We start from the raw sequence: 22,446 nt of genomic DNA on the forward strand, positions 1-22,446 counted from the left end.
GAATTCAAGGCCAATACCTAAACATGATAAAAGCAATCTACAGCAAACCAGTAGCCAACATCAAAGTAAATGGAGAGAAGCTGGAAGCAATCCCACTAAAATCAGGGACTAGACAAGGCTGCCCACTTTCTCCCTACCTTTTCAACATAGTACTTGAAGTATTAGCCAGAGCAATTCGACAACAAAAGGAGATCAAGGGGATACAAATTGGAAAAGAGGAAGTCAAAATATCACTTTTTGCAGATGATATGATAGTATATATAAGTGACCCTAAAAATTCCAACAGAGAACTCCTAAACCTGATAAACAGCTTCGGTGAAGTAGCTAGATATAAAATTAACTCAAACAAGTCAATGGCCTTTCTCTACACAAAGAATAAACAGGCTGAGAAAGAAATTAGGGAAACAACACCCTTCTCAATAGCCACAAATAATATAAAATATCTCGGCGTGACTCTAACGAAGGAAGTGAAAGATCTGTATGATAAAAACTTCAAGTCCCTGAAGAAAGAAATTAAAGAAGATCTCAGAAGATGGAAAGATCTCCCATGCTCATGGATTGGCAGGACCAACATTGTAAAAATTGCTATCTTGCCAAAAGCAATCTACAGATTCAATGCAATCCCCATTAAAATTCCAACTCAATTCTTCAACGAATTAGAAGGAGCAATTTGCAAATTCATCTGGAATAACAAAAAACCGAGGATAGCAAAAACTCTCCTCAAGGATAAAAGAACCTCTGGTGGAATCACCATGCCTGACCTAAAGCTTTACTACAGAGCAATTGTGATAAAAACTGCATGGTACTGGTATAGAGACAGACAAGTGGACCAATGGAATAGAATTGAAGACCCAGAAATGAACCCACACACCTATGGTCACTTGATCTTCGACAAGGGAGCCAAAACCATCCAGTGGAAGAAAGACAGCATTTTCAACAATTGGTGCTGGCACAACTGGTTGTTATCATGTAGAAGAATGCGAATCGATCCATACTTATCTCCTTGTACTAAGGTCAAATCTAAGTGGATCAAGGAACTTCACATAAAACCAGAGACACTGAAACTTATAGAGGAGAAAGTGGGGAAAAGCCTTGAAGATATGGGCACAGGGGAAAAATTCCTGAACAGAACAGCAATGGCTTGTGCTGTAAGATCGAGAATTGACAAATGGGACCTAATGAAACTCCAAAGTTTCTGCAAGGCAAAAGACACTGTCTATAAGACAAAAAGACCACCAACAGACTGGGAAAGGATCTTTACCTATCCTAAATCAGATAGGGGACTAATATCCAACATATATAAAGAACTCAAGAAGGTGGACCTCAGAAAATCAAATAACCCCCTTAAAAAATGGGGCTCAGAACTGAACAAAGAATTCTCACCTGAGGAATACCGAATGGCAGAGAAGCACCTGAAAAAATGTTCAACATCCTTAATCATCAGGGAAATGCAAATCAAAACAACCCTGAGATTCCACCTCACACCAGTGAGAATGGCTAAGATCAAAAATTCAGGTGACAGCAGATGCTGGCGAGGATGTGGAGAAAGAGGAACACTCCTCCATTGTTGGTGGGATTGCAGGCTTGTACAACCACTCTGGAAATCAGTCTGGCGGTTCCTCAGAAAATTGGACATAGTACTACCGGAGGATCCAGCAATAGCTCTCCTTGGCATATATCCAGAAGAAGCCCCAACTTGTAAGAAGGACACATGCTCCACTATGTTCATAGCAGCCTTATTTGTAATAGCCAGAAACTGGAAAGAACCCAGATGCCCCTCAACAGAGGAATGGATACAGAAAATGTGGTACATCTACACAATGGAGTACTACTCAGCTATTAAAAAGAATGAATTTATGAAATTCCTAGCCAAATGGATGGACCTGGAGAGCATCATCCTGAGTGAGGTAACACAATCACAAAGGAACTCACACAATATGTACTCACTGATAAGTGGATACTAGCCCAAAACCTAGGATACCCACGATATAAGATACAATTTCCTAAACACATGAAACTCAAGAAAAATGAAGACTGAAGTGTGGACACTATGCCCCTCCTTAGAAGTGGGAACAAAACACCCATGGAAGGAGTTACAGAAACAAAGTATGGAGCTGAGATGAAAGGATGGACCATGTAGAGACTGCCATATCCAGGGATCCACCCCATAATCAGCTTCCAAATGCTGACACCATTGCATACACTAGCAAGATTTTACTGAAAGGACCCAGATGTAGCTGTCTCTTGTGAGACTATGCCGGGGCCTAGCAAACACAGAAGTGGATGCTCACAGTCAGCTAATGGATGGATCACAGGGCTCCCAATGGAGGAGCTAGAGAAAGTACCCAAGGAGCTAAAGGGATCTTCAACCCTATAGGTGGAACAACATTATGAACTAACCAGTACCCCTGAGCTCTTGACTCTAGCTGCATATGTATCAAAAGATGGCCTAGTCGGCCATCACTGGAAAGAGAGGCCCATTGGACACGCAGACTTTGTGTGCCCCGGTACAGGGGAACGCCAGGGCCAAAGGGGGGGGAGTGGGTGGGTAGGGGAGTGGGGGTGGGTGGGTAAGGGGGACTTTTGGTATAGCATTGGAAATGTAAATGAGCTAAATACCTAATAAAAAAAAATGAAAAAAAAAATAAAAAATAAAAAAAAAAAGAGTGACGGTAAAAAAAAAAAAAAAAAAAAAAAAAAAAAAAAAAAAAAGAGCTGAGTCTGGTAGGTCTACTCAGCTTGTGTTTGGCTCGAGCTTATCTTAAGGGCAAGTCCTTAGGCTTTTGGCTGAGCTTGACTCTTATCTCCTCAGCCTTCCAATGTACTTCAGATTTATGCCTTCAGAAATATTTAACTCCATCTTTTATTTCCCCTGCTCATAGGACTTTAAACTATACGTATTTTTGTTTGTTTGTTTGTTTGTTTGTTTGGTTGGTTGGTTGGTTGGTTGGTTTTGCTGGTGCTAGGGATTGAGCTCAAACATCATGCTTGGCAGGCAAGTGCTGGGCCCCTGAGCAGTATCTCCAATTCCAGATTCATCTGTCTCAAAGCACTGAGCAGCTGTGTTCACCTTGACTGTAATTGATACTGTAGTTTTCTCTCCTCTGCTTTCTGGAAGTTTTTGGTGTAGGTCTCCATCTTCTTGCTGAACTCTGTAGCCCCAAGCTCCAGGTTTCTTTTGAGAAGATTGGATGCATGGTCAAGGCCCCCTAAGATTGGATTTTATCACTCTGCTTCTTTGTGACAACTACCAGGCTTCTGCTTTCATTAGTCTCTGTCCTGAAACAAGGTTGATCAACTTGGGAACAAAACTGGAAAATGACCTTAGAGATTAAAACATTAGCTCACATTGGAATGTTGTCCTTATGAAAATTTTTAATAAACTTAATTTTAATTTATTCTTATAAATCCCTAGCAAGGCCTTATAATAGAGTTGGCCTGCTGTGGCCTACATGATTTCATGCACCTGGCCTTCATGCTTTCTTCACTAATCAGGTTGCCATTCAGCACACTAACCTGGAGTTGATTGTAGCAATACATCCTTACCCTAATGCTTTTGTATTGAAAAATGGTTTGGGTTTTTTTGTTTGTTTGTTTTGGTTTTTTGTTTTTCTCGAGACAGGGTTTCTCTGTGTAGCCCTGGTTGTTCTGGAACTCACTCTGTAGACCAGGCTGGCCTTGAACCTCAGAAATCCACCTGCCTCTGCCTCCCAAGTGCTGGAATTAAAGGCATGTGCCACCACTGCCCGACTGGTTTGGTTGTTTTATTTATTGCATTATTAATAATTAGCTTTCAAACATAAATAGAAAAAAATCAATGTTTTCTTACTTATTTTCTGAACTGTTGTTACATGACGCCCTTTCCCTCTGTCTTCTAAACCCTTTCTATCTGGAACAGACGTCACCTGTTTGTATGCTTTTATGCACATGGACCATGTATATAGTTACTTGTGCATATTCATATTCTTCAAAGTGTACACCAAAGGGATTTGGGTACAGTTGGAAGAAGGGATAAATAAGACTGTCGGCATAAGCCTGGGGATACCAAAGAGTACATTCAGATTCATCCTCATCAGAAAGAGAGCATCTTTTCAGGGGTGGGAGCAGAAGTCCTCTTGTGCTATCCCATTTGTGTACTGTAGGGAGATTTCACAATAGGGTTAAAATTCTCACTTTCAGGACCATTAGATAGTAGAAAAGCATTAAATATAACAAAGGCAATTAGATTAAAGCTGCTTACATACTTTGTATCAAAAACTATTGTAGAAATTGTGGTCATCACAATTGAGAAAATCCCAACACAGTTTATGTTTTCAAAAGGGTAGGGATAACATTTTGAATAGGTATAGTGTTTTGAGTCATATATGTTTCTATTCTAGCAAGGATTCTCATACCTCAGCTACTCCCTTACAGTTGTGGTACTATGCACAAACCCTGTGAGGAAACATATTTCAGGATTTGCCTGTTCTATATCACAAAGCTTAGTTGAAACAAGGCACACACACACACACACACACACACACACACACACACACAACATATGTGTATATATATGTATAAATTATATGTGTGTATATGTGTATAAAACATATATATTACCATCAACATAAGGAAGTGTATTCTAGAAGTGATATGAATAGTACAGATAGTAAGTATTCTAATGATTTGAAAAGATGACCATCCCAGGGGTGGTCTAGCCAGAGGCCTGGATTCAATTGTGTTTTTGGACTTCATGTAGCTCATTTATGCCCCCAGGGAATTTTGACTTGAATGTCTTTTCTTTCATTCCTGTGTGTTAGATTAATATGGCTATTCATACTGAAAGAGACATGGATTAATTTAATAAGGCATCTCACTTCAGATGGCTTTAATAGTCTGAGTAGCTTTTAAGGAAGACTTTTAAGACAAGTAAAGAATTTCCTGTGAACTGTATGAATGCCATCTGGCTTCAAGTGGGGTCTTGGTCTAATTCCATTCACAAGGAAAGAACAGCTTACCACAGCAATTCTGGAAAGGCCTGGAAGCAGGGGAAGGGTGGTAGCCAGAAATTTTAGATGAGAAAAAGAGTCAGAGATGAGCCGAATGAACCATGTCATTGGAGAAATAGAACTTATGCCTTTTTCAAGCATAATGCTTTTACAGTCCTGGTAACTGGTAGGAGTAAACTTGTGGGAACCACAAAGAACATGCCAGAATGCTGTGACATGATCATATCCTTCAGAATTTGCTACTCTTCATTCATACAGTATGATAGGGAACTATTAAAAATCACAATACATACTACCTTATGACATGGAGTCATGTGGCAAAATGCCAAAAATTTAGGCTATAAAAGTGCATGCTCATAGCTAGTGGGAGAGCTGTTTGTTTTTCTCCTTTAGAAGTTTGCGTGGGATCTTCTGGTACTATAAAAGGTAGTCTACAGGGAGAAGGTTTTTAGGTCCTATCTGACTCAAGTCCCTTGAGTTGTGGGTTAGAAAGGCATGTTGTCTTCAGCAATAGGACTTACCTCCCACCTCTGGGTGGAACAGCAATGGCCTGCAGTGATTTGGGAGTCTCTCGGAAAACTCTGGCCAACAACTCAAAACAACTCTCATTCCTGCTGTTAGCGTCTCTGAACACAGCCATGAGCAGCATGGCATGGTAAGAGTAAGGGTGCAGTAGTAGCAACCATACCTTGGTGGTGACCAATACCTCCCTAGTTAGACTTAAGGCCCATTCAACATGATGGAACTGTACCTGGTACTGGAAACCTAGCAAAAACTGCTCAGGAATAGTGAAGTCATAGATTCTAGAAGAAAGCCTACAGTGTAATTCTTAACTACATTGTAAATATTTATTCTTATACCTACAGATAAATATAATTTCACCCCTTAACAAAGAAACTCCTCTTTGCAACAGATGTGGGCCATTTCAGAAAACCACAACACATCAAAATGCAGATAATGAGAGACTGCATAGTACTTAGTCCAAACTGATAGACTTACAAAACAACTCCCACACCTAAGGCTCAGGGATCATTGGAGAAGAGGGGGCAGAAAGATTGCAAGAGCTGTGAGATCATGTCTCCTAGAAATGTCATAGATGCTACACTTACTGTCTTAGTTTGGGTTATATTGCTGTGAAGAGACACTGTGATCACAGCAGCTCTTAAAAAGAAAGTTATTTTTTTATAAATTAATTAGTACTGGCTTACAGTTCAGAGGTTTTAGTCTATTATCATGGCAGGAAGCATTGTGGAACGCAGGAAGACATGGTGCTGGAGAGGCAGCTGAGAGTTTTACATCTGGATGCACAGGCAGCAGGAAGAAACAGTGAGGCACTGGGCCTGGCTAGAACTTCTGAGACTTCAAAGCTCACCCCCCCCCATCCCCCATGTTCCCCCACTCCCTCGTGACACTTCCTCCAATAAACCCTGCATCTACTTCTAAAAAGCCACACTGCTTAGTAGTGTCACTCCCTATGAACATATGGGGTCACTGTTTTTCAAACCACCACACCTATGAAGTCTGATCAACATGGCTGCCTAGGCAAGACCTGAAGGAGGATAAAGTCAATGGATATGTTAACACCGAAGGGAGTACTCGTGGGGCCTCAGATCTGAAAACAGAACTCTAAGCAACTGGGAAATGCTGAGAGTGGGAGAAGTTGTCTTCTTCAGTGAAAATCCACCCAACTGGTTATTCAATAGCAATTGTTCAGCCCTGAGACCATCTGCATGTAAGTAAACCATGAACTGAGCAAGATGTAATTATTATTTAGTAATATATATTTATAAACATGTATATATGATGCATGTAACAATAATTAAAGTAAAACAGGCCATGATTCAGAGAAAAAGAGCAAAAGGGTTTCATCAGAGGAGTTTGAGGGAAGAAAGAAAAGGGGGTAATGATGTAATTATAATTTGGAAAAAATAAAATTCATATTAAAAGTATATATTTAGTTGTTATAAACTGCATAAACACATAAATTAAAAAGGCTGGAGAAAGCTCAGACTCCAAAAGAGAGGAGCTGTTTGGATGGCGCATTAAAGGTAGTTACATTTCCCCCCTGCTCTTGCCCGCATGTCCACAGTGAAAGGATATTAGTAATTACTAAGATTTCATTTTTATTTAGCAAATTTCTTATGACTCAGTGTTATGCTTCACAACTAAATTCAAAGACCCTCAAATCTAGTATAAGGGTCAGATTATTAGACCTTGCAAATAGCATAGGTGAGAGAAAGCCAGAGAAGCCTTTGGTTAAAAGAAAGTAGTATGGACAGTCAGTATTCATGTAAGTGTTGTGATCACAAAGGCTGATTGAAAATAGTAGAGTTTGAACTGGACCTTGAAGGACAGGCTTTTTATAGATCATATTCGGCCTGAAATGATGTTCTTTGTGGAGAAAATTCACAAGTAAGGGAAAATGTGGAGGAACATAGCTGTATTTGTGGAAAAGCCAAAATTCATGTTGCTCAATGAACCAAGAAGAGAAAAAAGCACCATGATAGTGAGGCTGAGGGGCAGACAGGAGGGTGTCTGGCATGCGAGGCTAAAAGATGTGCTTGGCCAGTGCATTGGATAGCTGGCGTATGCATTTACAAGGGACTTTACATCTGCGTCTCATATCTGTGCTTTCAGGAACAGATTATTTCTTATTTCTTTTATATGAAGATTGTAACTACGAGTGAGAAAGTTTAACCTTCCAAGGACACCACGCCAGTCTCCTCTCTGCCCTGTTACCCTTCTCAGCTTTTCATTCACACCACTCTAGCCCTTGCCAGATAGATCATAAGTGTCCACTTTATTCAACAGCACGTGATATTTATGTGGGGAAAAACAACAGTCCCCATTAAATTCCATGGTAATGAAGAGACTAGTAGGAAACACTTCTTGTAGGCAGTTAGAGAATGACCTTCCAGTCTTGTTATGAGCCCTGGCTTTGCTCCTTATCAGGTGCTTAACCTTATTGTGCTGTGTGGTGTAACTCTCCTTACTTTCAATGTATAAGATGACAGGACAAGAAGGGTTTTTGACAGATGTCACCTTTTTGACATTATACTTCTTAACCTCTAGATCTTTGAGTTTCTGCATTTACTGCATTAATTATTCGTCTCGCTGCTGTGAAAAAATACCTGATAAGTCGACTTCAGTAAAGAAGGGTGATAGCCTCACTCAGGAGGCAGAGGCAGGTGGATTTCTGAGTTCGAGGTCAGCCTGGTCTACAAAGTGAGTTCCAGGACAGCCAGGGCTATACAGAGAAACCCTGTCTCGAAAAACAAGACAAAACAAAACAAACAAACAAACAAAAAAACAAAAAAAGAAGGGTTATGTTGGGTCACGTTTTCAGTGCATACAGCCCATCATGATGGGAATGGCAATGGGGAAATTATATTATATTACTCACTGTTAACCTTTCCTCATTTTTATTTCCTACCAAACCTTCAAGGTATAATTGCTGGTGTTGGTATGCCATACTAGTCGTGTGTGTGTGTGTGTGTGTGTGTGTGTGTGTGTGTGTGTGTGTGTGTGTGTATTTTTAGATTTTAAATACAGATGTCCTGGGGTTTTGGTTTGAGATAGTGTAAAGGCAAGATGTGTTTAGAAACAACAGCAATAACAACTAGTCTTCAAAGTTTTGATTTTGATTTTTTTTTCAAATTAGTGATACACAGACTAATTTATTTTTTTAATGATGCTAGACATTGGTAATAAACCATGGGTACCAGGCAGCCCACTGGCATTAGGGTGATTTTCTACAGTGAACTGTATTGTTAGGATATTTCAGTAATGTAAGTAAGACACACTTCAAAGTTAAAATATTTTCAAGCTACAGTCCTCCGCCAGGATATAATCAGGCCACCAGCTGAGAAGCACCCACATTTTGATGTAAAGGGTCAAGTTTAATTAGAAGGGAAACATTTCTAACACTGCACTCTGGGATAATAGCAGCCAATACTTAATATGTTGACAAGGGTCAAATAGCTGAGAAAAGATCAGCTTGGAGAGAACGGATACAGACAGCTTGCTCACCTAATGTCTATCAGTTATGAGAGATATTCCTGGAAAGGATGTATTTTTTTCTTCAGAATATTTCTTCTTCTGACCTCAGATTTGATCTAGTATTAGATAACTATATGTCAGAGTTAAGCAATGGCCTACATGTTGACTCAAACTCAGTGGTTCCTTGAGATGAGGAAGAAGATAAGCATGTCCTCACGTGCCTATGAAAGTTGGTCTCAGGGCATTTGGAAGACTCCCTACTCTGTTGCTTGGCTTACAAGGTGCAAGTGGAGACTGCATTTCAAGGAACTTTTGTTTTTTTGTTTTGTTTGTTTCTTATTTAAAGAAAAGCATATTATGCAAAAGAAGAAGTACAGTGGGAGGAAAAAGGAGTCATTGCTCTGACTTTCAGGAACTAGTAAGGAAGAAAGGATATCAGTCCTTTGTGAATTTAGTCACTTGAACGATGTTCTTGGAAGAGGCAGATCAGTTCTTTCCAGCTTGCAGGCTTCAGATACTAGGTTCCCGACTTCACAATGTTCTTTGCCAGGAGGGTGGCTGTATAGGTTGGCTTTTGTCAGTTTGACACAAACCTAGACATTTCTGGGAAGAAAGTCTCTTAGTTGAGAAAATGCCTGCATAAGATTGGCCTATAAAGCAAGGCTGTAAGGCATTTTTTTGATTAATGGTTGTGTGGAAGGGACCAATGCACTCTGGGTAGGATCAACCCTGATCAGGTGGTTCTGGGGTTTTATAAGGAAGCAAACTGAGCAAACCATGAGGAGGAAGCCAGTAAATAGCATTCCTCAATGGGCTCTGCCTCAGTTCCTGCCTCTTGGTTCCTACTTTGATTTCGTGACAGATTGTGATACGAAACAGTAAGTAAATAAACCGTATCCTCACCGAGTTGGTTTTGGTCCGTGTTTGATCATAACAGTAGAAACTAAACTAAGACAGTGACCCAGCTACTCCTTTTAGTAGGTCTGGTTTCCCTGTCTCAGCCTTGCTAATCAAGCATAGTCAAGCCTAATCAGCATGCTCAACTTCTTTGTCAGACTTGCTTTAAAGGAAGATCAACTACTTCGCATTTATAAAATTGACTTAATTAAATATGGACTCCATTATTCCATAGGAAGCATGCAGCTGTTTTAATACACATCTACATGTATGGCTAGTTGCTAAGGTGTCTATAAAAATGCCCCCGAAACATTTAGTTATTCAATTTTGAATATATTTTGTCTTATTGTCATGAACTTGTGATAAAAAACTTAAATTCACGCACACAATTTTCAATTCATAAAAGGTTTTGGGAAGCATTTCATAATTTTTCACATCGTCTTTAACATCCCATGAGGAAGTAAAGTAGACCTGTAAGGCATATATGTAGAATAAAAATATTTAGGCAGCTATACATTATAAACCTTGAAATAATCCAGTCTATATGTGTTTTATAAGGAGGTCTATGAGAGACAGTTGAATTTATACATAAAGTTTTATTTAAAGTTTTCCCCTTCCAAGCAAGCTTCATTTACATTCTAGTCCTGTACAAAATTTACATCCTCTGTGACTTTTTATTCAACTTTTACTCTAGAAGTTTGCATCTCTCTCAAATACAGAAAGGTTTAGAGTTCTCATAAATGCTTTTATTTAATTTGGCTAGTGATTAAAAAATAAAGCAAGGAACAAATCTAAGGAAAAGCTGATACCCTTGTATAAATAGCAACTTTTGGAAGAAACAGTGACAGCTGAGAATCCGATTTTGGAAACAGCTCATGCTCTCCAGGATGCCGGGGGGTGGGGGGGGGCGTTTCTCGTGTTCTTATTGTCTTTCTTTCTATATAGTCGTATGTTTTCAAGAAAAAGGAAATGAAAGCTGATTGCACTGGTTATGTATATATATTCACATATATATTTTTACAACGGATCCTTTGGATCTGAACATACAAATAAATACAAAAACAACAAAGATTGCACTTTTCTGTAGAAACCTCGTTGAACTCTGCTATGCCCAGCCACCTTGAGATGCTCGTGCAAGCTTCCCATGAAGGCCTTTGTTCTCACCTGTGGCTACCCCTACTTGGAATTTTAATATTACATTTGTTGAAGGGTTCAACTTTCTGTGATTAAAAAAAAAATTTCAGCTCTTGTAAGTGCCTAACATGTTGGTCAAACTCAGATGAGCTTGAAATTCTAATTCATGTTTCTGTTAGTTTGCTTTTCTGACTGGCCACAAAGAGACCGTGTCATGCTCTCCTGATCTTTTTATGTTTTGAGTTGCTAAAAACAAGAATCAGTTGCTCACTTGACCAAGTCCAGGCATCCCCAGTGATAACAAGCAATGGGGTGAGCGGAGGAAGATTGAGAATTAGGTATCTAGAGCCAGACAAACAGAGGCGAGGACGTGTGCAGCCAGGTACTATGAGTTTGCAAGTCCATTTTTAAAAAAATGATTATTTTAAAAGAGTTATTTATTTTTATTTTACATGTACAGGTGTTTTGTTGACAAGTTTGTAAGTGCACTGCATGTGTACCTGGTGCAATGGATGCCCTGGATCTGGAGCTATGGATGGTTGTAAGTTGCCACATGGGTGCTGAGAACCAAACCCAGGTCTTACACCTGAGGAGTAAGTGCTCTGAACCACTGAGCCATCTCTTCAGCTGGAAGTCATGTGTTTTAAGGATCAGAAAGATAATTGGATCGTACTTGAAAGTTTCCCTTGTGCACCTGAATTTCTGAAAGTGATTTGTCAGTTTTTAAATTATGGATTAAAGTTGGAACAAATTGTTATCCAAAAGAATTTCTGTGATATTCCATGATGGGGTTGTTGGTCTTCTATTGAGGCAAATTGTCCTTATGTTCACTAGTTAAAATGCTATGAGAAATGAGGAAGCGTAAGTTTCTGGGAGCTGAAGAGCAATAGGGTGTACTTAGTTTTAATTTTCAAGGAGTATCAAAGACACATACTTAAGACTCTGGCAGAGAACAATTGCCAAAGAGATCAACAGCTTACTTTTCCCACGGGAAGCTGTTAGGAATAGAAAATATGATTGTGTGGAAACAAAGATGCCTGTCTTCTGTCTTCTGTGGTTTTCCTTTGCTGTGTTACCTATGGAGTTGGTGAAGAAGCCAGGCATTTACCAATACAGAATCAAGTGAGTTTCTGGAATACAGGGTAACCATTTGGTGGGTTGGATTTTGAATCATTCATGTACAAAATATTCTCCAAATGTCCAAGTCTATCACATGCAGTTAGGAAACAATGCACAATACAGGTCTTAGGTCTCTGGGGCCAGGCTTCTGTGGTTTATCTTTCCCTTTGTGAAAGTTCAGCTCCACTTGAGTTTGTGTAAAGGCGGAACAAAGCAAAACCAGCCTGATATGGAAGAGTCTGTCACCACAATTGGAGTGTGATCTGAGTTGCGAACAAGAGTCTCTGCTCAAGACCAGGCCTCTTTCTTCTATAGTCACTTGTAAGTCATCAGAAACCAAAGGTGGATTTGGGCAGTTGTACCATTGGAATGCATGGTTCATACAGGACAGCACATCATCTGTCCCTGCACCCTGGATGGTGGCACTATGCCGTGGTTTCCTGCTGTCATTTGTTGTAGGGTACACAGGCTGGTAGAATGACTGTTGCACAGGCTGGGCCTGCCAGGGGTTCAGCCACATCACCTTCGAGTTCTGTCCAGGTTCCTTTTTCTGGACAATAGCAGATTGTAGATGACTTGTAGGCACCCTGGAATGGCAGAGCAGGGAGTACTTAGGGGAGGGTATTGAGAGCAAAAAATTGATGTCACTCTCCACAGCTACACTGGGAAGACCTCTGCTCAGCCTCAAACACTTCAAATCAACTCAATAAATCAACTCAGTGGGCTTTCAACTGTTGTGTTCTGTGGAAATTTTTGAAATTGACACTTCAAAATCTTTTTGTTATATGTGGGTGCACACATGTGTGAGCATTGTTGCAAACACATATTTGTGGAGGACAGGAGACAACCTCTAGGGTTGCTCCTCACAAACGTCCACCCTTTCTTTCCCAAGACAGGATCTTTTCTGGACTTGGAACTTGCCAAGTAGGCTGATGTCTGCCTCATCTACCTTCCTAATGCTTACACTGAAATTATAAGCTGCCACATCTAGCTGTTTCATTTTCATAAGAGTTCTGGACATTGAGTTGAGGTCTTCAGGCAAGTAAAACAGGACTTGACTGATCAAGCTACCTCTCTGGCTCTTGTGGTATATATGTGATAGCTAGTGATCAAACTCAAATACCTAGTGCTCAGTGGTCGTTTTCAAATAATTGATAGAATTGGGAATTTTCCAGTAGGTTTAAATTAAAGAAAAATAAAGACATATTTACATTTCTATTTAAGTAGTTGAAGCAAAGTGAATGCTAGATTGTTATAGCATTTCTTTGTTTTCATAATTTTTTTACTGGGGGGAGTAGAGCCAAGATATCAAGGCATTTTAGAGTAGACTGAAAACATCTCCATATAATGATTTACGTATGTCCAAGAGGCCACACAGCAAATGAACAATAGCTTTAATTTTGGTGTCTTTGTCAACTTTAAGGCTAATGCTTGAGTAATATTTTCCTTTCCAAGTTCAATCATAGGAAACAAAATCCCCCAGCAGAACTCATGGTATTGTCTCAATGTTTATTCTTGATGTCTGCTTGGATGCATCTCTACTCTTGTAGTGAGCAATTTGCTCCAGACAACAGGCGTTTGTCTGAAAATCTAGGTTAATCTGTCAACTTATATTTGCCTTTATATAACTAACTTTTAAAAGTATCTCAAAACTTACATCGTAATCCTGCTTGATGCAAAATAAATAAAACTTATGATATTAGAACTCCAAACTGATCTTATAAAGCTAACAGTGATAAATAAGGCAGTATAAAAATAGGCATCACTGTGAGAGTAATCAAATTGACAGCTAGGCCTGAGGTGTCTCCTGATATGTAATCTAAACACAAGCCTCTTTTTTCAGATATTTACTTTCTCTACCTCCCTCCCTCCCTCTTTCCCTCCCTCCCTTCCTTTTACAGAAAAATAGCAAAAATACAACATAAAAATATAAATAAATAATAGAAAGGTAAAGACTAATCAATTCTTGACTAACATCTAGTCTGAAGAACTATTTTAATGACAGTACCATTCCCACAATGTGGACTATTCTGGGTGACAGTGAGATTATTTTTTCAACAAGTCAAAAGAGTAAAAGTGTCAGAGGTAATGTTCTAGACAGTGGGGAATCTATAAATCATGATAATCAAATATTTGTGAGACTAACCAGATCTTGATTTGAATGTTCAAATTTGAAAAATATAAATTTTTAAGACAATAAGAAAACTTTTGGGCATAAAGCAATTATTGTAACTTTTTGGGTATGATACGTGATAGTAAATTCATATAAGTAAATAACTTTTTAAAAAGATAAATATTGAGACCTTTAAGGTGAAATAGGACATTGTGGATTCGATTAACATTTTTTTCAGTCAAACTTAAAAGAAAGGGTCTGTTGATGGATGATGTCACTGGGTGATCAGGAAAGGAGGGCCCACACAGAGGAGGAGGAGGAGGGGAAGAGGAGGAGGAAGAGGAGGAGGAGGAGGAGGAGGAAGGAGGAGGAAGGAGGAGGAGGAGGAGGAGGAGGAGGAGGAGGAGGAGGAGGAGGAGGAGGAGAGAAACACAAACACGTACCATACTCCAGCTGTATCCTCCAACTAGATAAATGCTGTCGTCAAGCACCGCACAGCCAGGGCCACTTCGACCCTCCAGGATGGGAGTTTGGAGAATATTCCACTGGTCGCCTTTTGGGTCATAACACTCCACAAGCATGACGTCCAGGTGGGAGAAACCTAGGTTCCGGGAGAAGGCGGCATGGAGGAAAGAGTGACTTCCACAGTCCATTTGAGGCTACTTCTTTTTAAAACACTGCTGGAGCTAAGAAGTAACTTCGAAGACAATGCGATTGTGATTTTGAAGACACAAATGCAGTTTCATTAGTGAAACTGGGAACCATTAGCACTTCTAAAAACAAACAAACAGCCCACAATAGTCTTTGGATGTTTTGGATTAGCTCAAGCAGGTGTCATAAAGTTGATTACACAGGAGTAGACCTTATTAAAAATGATTTATTAGACACAACTAGCATGCTTGTGCTTTATAAAGGCAGCATCTGAATATAGAGACATGTGCATCAGAGCTCAAACTTTCACAGACTAAAGTTTATTGCTTTTCTTAAATATTTAGTTCTCTCAAAATAGTTTAATAAATTAAATTCACTGTTCAGAATCTTAAGCCTTTCCTAGAATCTGCCTATGTGTATAAACAACTTCAGTGATTAGTGGAGTATTTTTCAAGAATCAGGGTTTGGATTTGGGGCTGAAAGCTCTGACGGTCTTTGTCTCTGCTGCCTCCCTATTCGTGTGTGTGTGTGTGTGTGTGTGTGTGTGTGTGTGTGTGTGTGTGTGTGTAGGCTAGAGATGAACCTCAGATATCATTCTTCAGGTGCTACCCACTTTGTTTTTTGAGACAGGCTTGTCCAAGTGGCCATGAAGGTTCCCTAAGGCCCAGAAACTACATGGTTCTTGGTGACTTTATCACTACCCTAGCTATGGAAACTCCTCTAAGAGGTAGAATGAGGAGCACAGGGCTGTAATCTCATCACTCTTGAAACTGAGACAGGGAAATCATGGTTTCGAGGCCAGCCTGGGCTATGTAGTAAGAAAGAAGGACAGTAAATATGTTATTTTGTCCACTTAAATTCATGCTATGGAATTTTAGCTGAAAATATATATACATACATTAACCAATACCATGATTTTTCAAACATAGTTGAAAAGACAAAGTCAAAGGAATAATTTTCATTCTTGAGAAAGCAAAGAGGTTATTTCAGGCCACTAATTTCTTAAACAAAATAAACCATACAAGTGGTGTTACAATTAGAATAATATGCCTACTGCAAATTTTATATCTACTTAAAATGAGCATATGGGAAAAATTCTAGGTCCTGAGACCTAAGGTGTTGTTGAGGGGCACACATACCTTCTCTATGCCTCATTTCATATATACTATAGATGCCGAGTACAAGTCTCACAAAAGGACACAGTCATTATCCCTCTTTCACAGGCATGCTGTAAAACATGTCTTGAATGGGATGAGACAACATTTAATTTATTTCAAGTTGGGATTCATATCATAACTTTCCTTTTCCATTATGTCTCCTGAAAGTATATACACACACTACATATACATATATACACATACAAATATAGTTATATATGTGTATATATACATTTATATGTGTATATACGGTATATAAATATGTGAGACAGAGAGAGACAGAGACAGAGAGACAGAGAGAGAAGTGGGGTCAGAGTGTCTCGGGTTGCCCAGACTGGCCTCCAACATGGTATATAGTGAAGGATGATCCTGTACACCACTTTGATTCTTTTGCCTCCACCTCCTCAGTGCTGGGAGTATAGGTGTGCATCACCATGTCTGTTTTCTTTGATGCTAGGTTTTTAGTCCAGGGCTTTAGGTATCATAGCTAGGCAAGCACTATTAACTGAACTATGTTCTCCACCCTCTAGACTTTTGATGCATGCATGTTCATGCTCATGTGTGTGCATTCACATGTTTTCTTACTCAGTGTGTTACTATGCAGTCTTTTTGTCCAATCATAATCTTGGATATAAAAGTCACTCAGACATTTAATGTCTCATGAAAATGAAATGAGAAAAAAAACATACTTTATTCAAAAGCCAAAAGATTAATCTAAAACATTGAGGTGAGGGAATTGAAATTGAAAGGAACAAACAAACAAGCAAACACACGGAGCTGTGGCAGTTGGGGCACAATCCTCTCCATTGTGGGGGGCATGGAGGTGCACGGCAGGTACACACTAGGGTATCAACTTTTCTGGGTGAACATGAACTCAAATTATAGACATAAAAGTTAGCTCATGTGAGTTTTATTAAATTTATGGATAAATATGAATTAGAAAAACTTTCCACATCTAATCTTCCTCCAGACTCCTGTTGTGGCAGGAACAGTGAACACCTGGCTTTGGCACTTCAGCACAGCTTGTTTTCGGTGCACTCAGGAGCTGGCAGTGATTTTAAAGTTCACTTTAGAGCAGGTTCCTAAGTGTTGAGTAGAGGAAACTGAGGCCCACGGTAGGTAGGGTAAATTTCAGCATCGTGGATCAGTTTTCCACCAAATGTGGTGTTGTATCCATCCACAATTCTATAAAGTGGCATAAACTGTAAAAGACAAACATGTCCAGGGAAGGAAAACAGCCAAGCAATGGCTTTAGAAATACTGTGCGTTTGTTTTAAGTCCAAAAAAGCAATTCAATTTGAGAATCATGGATTGCTTGATACTTAATACTTAAATAATTCTAAATTTAGACACCAAGTTTTTGCTTTAAGAAAAAAAATCCATACATTAGTTCTGTGAACTTTTGAGCACAGTTCTCTATGATTATAGCAAAAAACAATTTTCTGGGGGACAATTTATTACTACAACTTTGGAGATAAAGAGTAATTTATTTCACTGGCTTCACTGTTATGACAAATTGTGCTTTTTAGTTATTAATGTTCCTTTTTCACCCTAGACGTCATTATTTATTTCTTTAATGTGTATAGATAGTAGCTTAAACATAATCCTATCTTCAGAATTAACACACAATAAATACTTGCTCCAGGGAAGTGTTAACTTACACACAGTGGATTATATTTGGTCAACATGCTTTTTACATAGTTATCTGTGATTATCTAGCAATAAAACCTTTAGCAAAGAGCATGTAATGCAAATGCTACTTGGACATATAAAACCAAAATAAAACAAAAGCAAAATGATAACAAACGAACAAGAAAAGACCTTTCAAATGATTCCCTCCGATTGCGTACAAGCGATCATTCATCACAGCCAGGGTGTGAATAGCACGTTTTGTGTTCATGTCCTGTTTTCGGGCCCAGACATCCATGACTGGGTCATAGCAATACAACCATGGGACGTACTCTCCGTTGTGCACACCCCCTGTGAAGGACAGACACATCTGGGTCAAGTAAGTGCCCTGGACAGTGAACTTTGCAAAGAAAGATGGAAGAATGGCTTGCCTGAAATATATATTTTCCCATTGTGCACTGCTCCTGCATGGGCTGCCAGCGGCTGAGGCAGAGATGACACATAGCGCCACTCGTTTGTGTCTAGGTTGTAGCACTCCACACTGGACAGGTAACCGGTTTCGTTCCTCCCGCCGATCACATATAAATGCTTGTCCAAGCGGCATGCATAGAAACTGGCTCTTCTACAATGAAAATGACAGTTCTCAGTAAGTCTCTGGATATCATTTGAAATGGGTAAGGGGTGCCCGATCTGCCTGTGAAAGCAGGGTGTCTCTTCAGAGAGGGCTGTGAACTTTTGGACGTTACTCATCTGCCTTCTAAATCCAAGTCTACGCATAGCAGTCCTATGCATCACTCACCCCAGTTAACGCGTTTGCTGTTGAGATGCAAAGAAATGAGAAAGTCAGCAGCGCTTTGGGTCAGGTTTTTTCTTTTGGCTTTTAAATGCGCTGCTCAAATGTTCATTAATGTTAGGGATGTTTGGTGCTTTCTAAGGATATCATAGTTCAGTAAGACAAAGTGAAAAATGAGGTAGATAATGTAACAATAATAAATTATCTTGACATTCACTTTCTTTATAGTCCTTCAAGGGTCATTGTTCCCAATTTATTAGAAAACTGCATCATCAAAATTTCTCTTCAATTATCATTTTTCCCCTCCTAGTACGACTGCAAATAGAATAACTTTTGTGAACTTCGTATAGTCTTTCTATATATTTGTCTTCTAACATATATATTTGCCTTCTAACACCAATTCCATCTAGGGGGCTTTTGCTACGAATTCTAACAAGGCTTTTTGAAAGATTTTAGTTCTCTGTTCCAGAGAGGATACTGACAGTATTTGCCTACTATACTTTCAAAAGCAAGATGTATGAAATTCATTGAAAGGATAGGTGAGCAGTTGTGAGGTAAGCTATGACTTAGGAAGGAGATATTGAGCAGCAGATTTAGACATTCAGTAGAAAAAAATGGAAAAAAGTAATATGAAAACTGTGCTGCTGGCAGAATATGGAATACATAGCTAGTCAGACGTGAGGAGTAGGAAAGATGAGGGGCTCTGAGGCCTAAGTCATTCAGCTATGGTGGCCAGACCTGTGATGACCAGTATGGCATACCTGTGGTTCGGTACTGAATAGATATTATTGGTAAGAGCTAAGACCCTGAAAGACATGCTTGACACAGGATTAATTAATAGAATATAAAAATTGCTGATAAGATTCTTGTGCAGCATCAATTGCAATATCGAGAGTGCTGGAAATTTTTATCATGTCCCCTATATTACTTGGAGTTTTCTAAGTTGTGTGTATGAAATACTGAGGCACCTGGGAGCCAGTGCATGGCACCTTGATGAACAATGTGTGACTTTCAAAATGAGACTCTCTGGTGTGTTTTACTCCCTGTGGGACCTTTGGTGTAACACATAATGGCTCTCAGAGTCAGATTGCTCTCCAGTACCACAGAGACAGTCAGGACCCTTCCCCCAGGATATGTGCAGTTATGTGCCCACCATTTGTTTCTTTTCAGAAACTGTCAGGTCATCTCTACCTGGATAAACAGTTCTTAAAAGTTGGCTCTCATGAACTCTTCCTAATATAGTCCAAGGCTCTTATAGCAGTGCTCAGGTCCAGAAGTGGTTTGGATTTCAGGAATCTTTATATGTAGAAATATTCATATAGAGAAGATGGGGAAGGGACACAAATTTAAACATAAAATACATTTTAGGGTTTTTTTTTTTTAACTTTACACACTTATTCTTCATTCCATCTTTAAACAAGTAGTTATGTGCTCAAAATATTCTTTTTTTTTATAGAATCCACCGAATCCAATTAACACTGCCCCTGTGTGCATGAGTATGGGCCCTTCTTGAATATGGACCACATGCCTAAAAAATGGGACAACTACCAATAGCTCTTTAGCTAGGAATGGGCTCATCATCTTTTCCAGAACTGTAACTGGCTTGATCTTGTTCAGGTCTTGAGGAGATAACTACAGTGACAGTGAGTCTGCATGTGCAACAGTTACACTGTGCTCAGACAACAGCATTTCACAATCTTCCACCTCTCCTCCTGTTCCTGCCATCTTCTCCCCCACCTCCTGCCAACACCTTTAGCAACATTCCCCAAGCTTTCATGGAAGGGAGGTTGATATAGATGTCATTTATATGGCAGGGTACTCACAATTGCTTATTCTCAGTGCTTTTACCAGTTCTGAGTGATTTTATACAACACTTTCAGTGTGCTTGTGTTTTACTGTGAGCATGTGGACTAAAGTCACATGCAGATCACATTGGCTGAGTTTCAGATTACAGATGCTCAGTTTGTGATAATAAAGGAGTGGCCAAAGTGTCTTGTTTGCACACATAGTTTATCACTATTTAAGTTTAATACTATTTAGAGATGATACTGTGTTCAGCTTTTATCATAGTCTTACATTTTCCTGATAGCCATTATTGATCATTTTAGGCTGATATTTTAATATGTTCTCTTTTCTATATTTCATTCATACTTTGGAAAGAAATGTATTCAGTGGAAGAACTGAAAGGTGATAGAGAATAGTAACAATGGAAAGAATTATCAGAAGTGGGACAGAAAATAAAAGGTTAGTCAGATTTCATAAAGGCTATCTTGTGTGTGTGTGTGTGTGTGTGTGTGTGTGTGTGTGTGTGAGAGGGGGGGGGAATGAGAATCTCATCTAAATACAGAATTAGGATTTTAAAAGTTGCAAAATAAGGTTCAAAGAGCTGGTCCACTGACTTCTTTCACTTTGATAGACAGATTCCAATTGCTTTCTAATGATTATGATCTGTCAAAATTATTTAATGCTATTTTCTTTTCAAGTTTAAATGTTTCATTGAAAATAATGACTTAGTCTTCAGAAGACACACATCTCATTACATCTTGGAGACAAGACAGGTCAATGTACTTCTTCCAGATGATTCTGTGATGAGCTTGGAGGTCTCTGAAAGGATACCCTTGCTGATTGCACTAAAGAGTCACCAGTGTATAACTGGACTACTGACTGTAGGTTGGGAATGGTGGGTTCTTCTCGGTACTGACACAGAAGATGGTAGATAATCTTGATAGGTGTTGATGTTGTGGAGAATGCTGGGAGACTCCCTCTGGCAGTCTGAAATCCCCCTTTCTGCTCTCCATTTCAGTTTTCTCATTTTGTTCAGAACTGGTTTCTTAACCTCTGACACCAAGTCAGCCTGTGAGAACTGATTTGATGATCCTCTGGAACTCCTGGCCTATACACACAGTGGATTTGGGATCTAAATTGGGAAAACCCAGCAGATTTCACTTCCTGATCAAAGTGCAATCTGTGTGTAGAAATTCTTCCAGTGATGCTGGTGACTCGCCCCTAGATTCCCTCTCATGGCCAACATGTGCAATCCTGAAACGCATTACAGAAACAAGGGCTTGGTGATCTGTCAATACTGAGCTCCAGGCTCAGATATTACCAGACTAGTTTTTCTCTCCTCTCTGTAAAAAGAACACACTTGGCTAATGCTATTTTTTGAAAGGTTAGTTCAATCCTATTAAATATTCCTTAATGGAGTTACACTGTCGTAATGTCACATTGTTCCTTTCTTCTTCCTCTCACTTCTTCATCTCACTGCCAGAAGCATTATTTAGCACTTCAAGATAGGATTAGAAAAGCTAACAAATAACTTTTACAAGTATACTTTAAACTCTGCTTACATTAAGATCTTTAAAAGTTCTTGATAACCCTCAGGGTAATAGGGTGATCTATCCATATACTCTATCTATCTATCTATCTATCTATCTATCTATCTATCTATCTATCTATCTATCTATCTTCATCATCATCTATATATCTACCACTTATCATTTATATATCCATCACCTTTTCATCTGTTATTCAACATTTTCTATCATTTATCTGTCCATCATTCATCATGTACATATGTCTATGTATGTCTATGCATTATCATCTAGCTGTATAAATGTATATTTATCCTAAAGTGTAAGACTGAATTGCTGTAATCTTGACCTAGTTTGCATTGTTGACTTGCATCATCAAGTTACAAACAAGGAATTTTCCAAGCTGAATATTGTCTCCCATAGTTTCTCCAATAATATTTAAGTTTGGGAATTTTATAGGCATGTTAGTTCCTGTTTTTTCACTCAGTGAAACAGAGAGCTGTTGTTCCCAAACTGCTTTTTTACCCACATCTTATAAATTAGCTAGGGAGTAAAAACTTGGGCTTTACTACTAAATATAAAATGTCTACTTTACTTTAAAAAAAATAGAAGCCACCAATGCATTTTTCTTGGTTTAAGTTTTCAATTTTTCCCT

At 39.1% G+C, this 22,446-nt stretch overlaps 1 protein-coding gene and 1 long non-coding RNA gene across 7 annotated transcripts in view; one reads left to right on the plus strand and one right to left on the minus strand.

The window, feature by feature from the left end:
- The window catches only part of Gm31646, a 169,103-nt gene that overhangs the window by 59,426 nt on the left and 87,231 nt on the right, over nt 1-22,446 (plus strand). The window lies entirely within an intron of this gene.
- Klhl14 (kelch-like 14) overlaps nt 10,461-22,446 on the minus strand; it is a 122,551-nt gene continuing 110,565 nt past the window's right edge. For both annotated transcript variants that reach the window (XM_006525823.4, NM_001081403.2), the window contains exons 6-9: nt 18,119-18,309; nt 17,880-18,038; nt 14,694-14,851; nt 10,461-12,724 (exon numbers count right to left, since the gene is read on the minus strand). In XM_006525823.4, coding sequence (XP_006525886.1) covers nt 12,584-12,724; nt 14,694-14,851; nt 17,880-18,038; nt 18,119-18,309 — 649 coding nt within the window. In that variant the 3' untranslated portion in view covers nt 10,461-12,583. The remainder of the gene's footprint in view (nt 12,725-14,693; nt 14,852-17,879; nt 18,039-18,118; nt 18,310-22,446) is intronic.

This window comes from Mus musculus, chromosome 18 (genome assembly GCF_000001635.26).
Source record: "Mus musculus strain C57BL/6J chromosome 18, GRCm38.p6 C57BL/6J".
Lineage (NCBI taxonomy): Eukaryota > Metazoa > Chordata > Mammalia > Rodentia > Muridae > Mus > Mus musculus.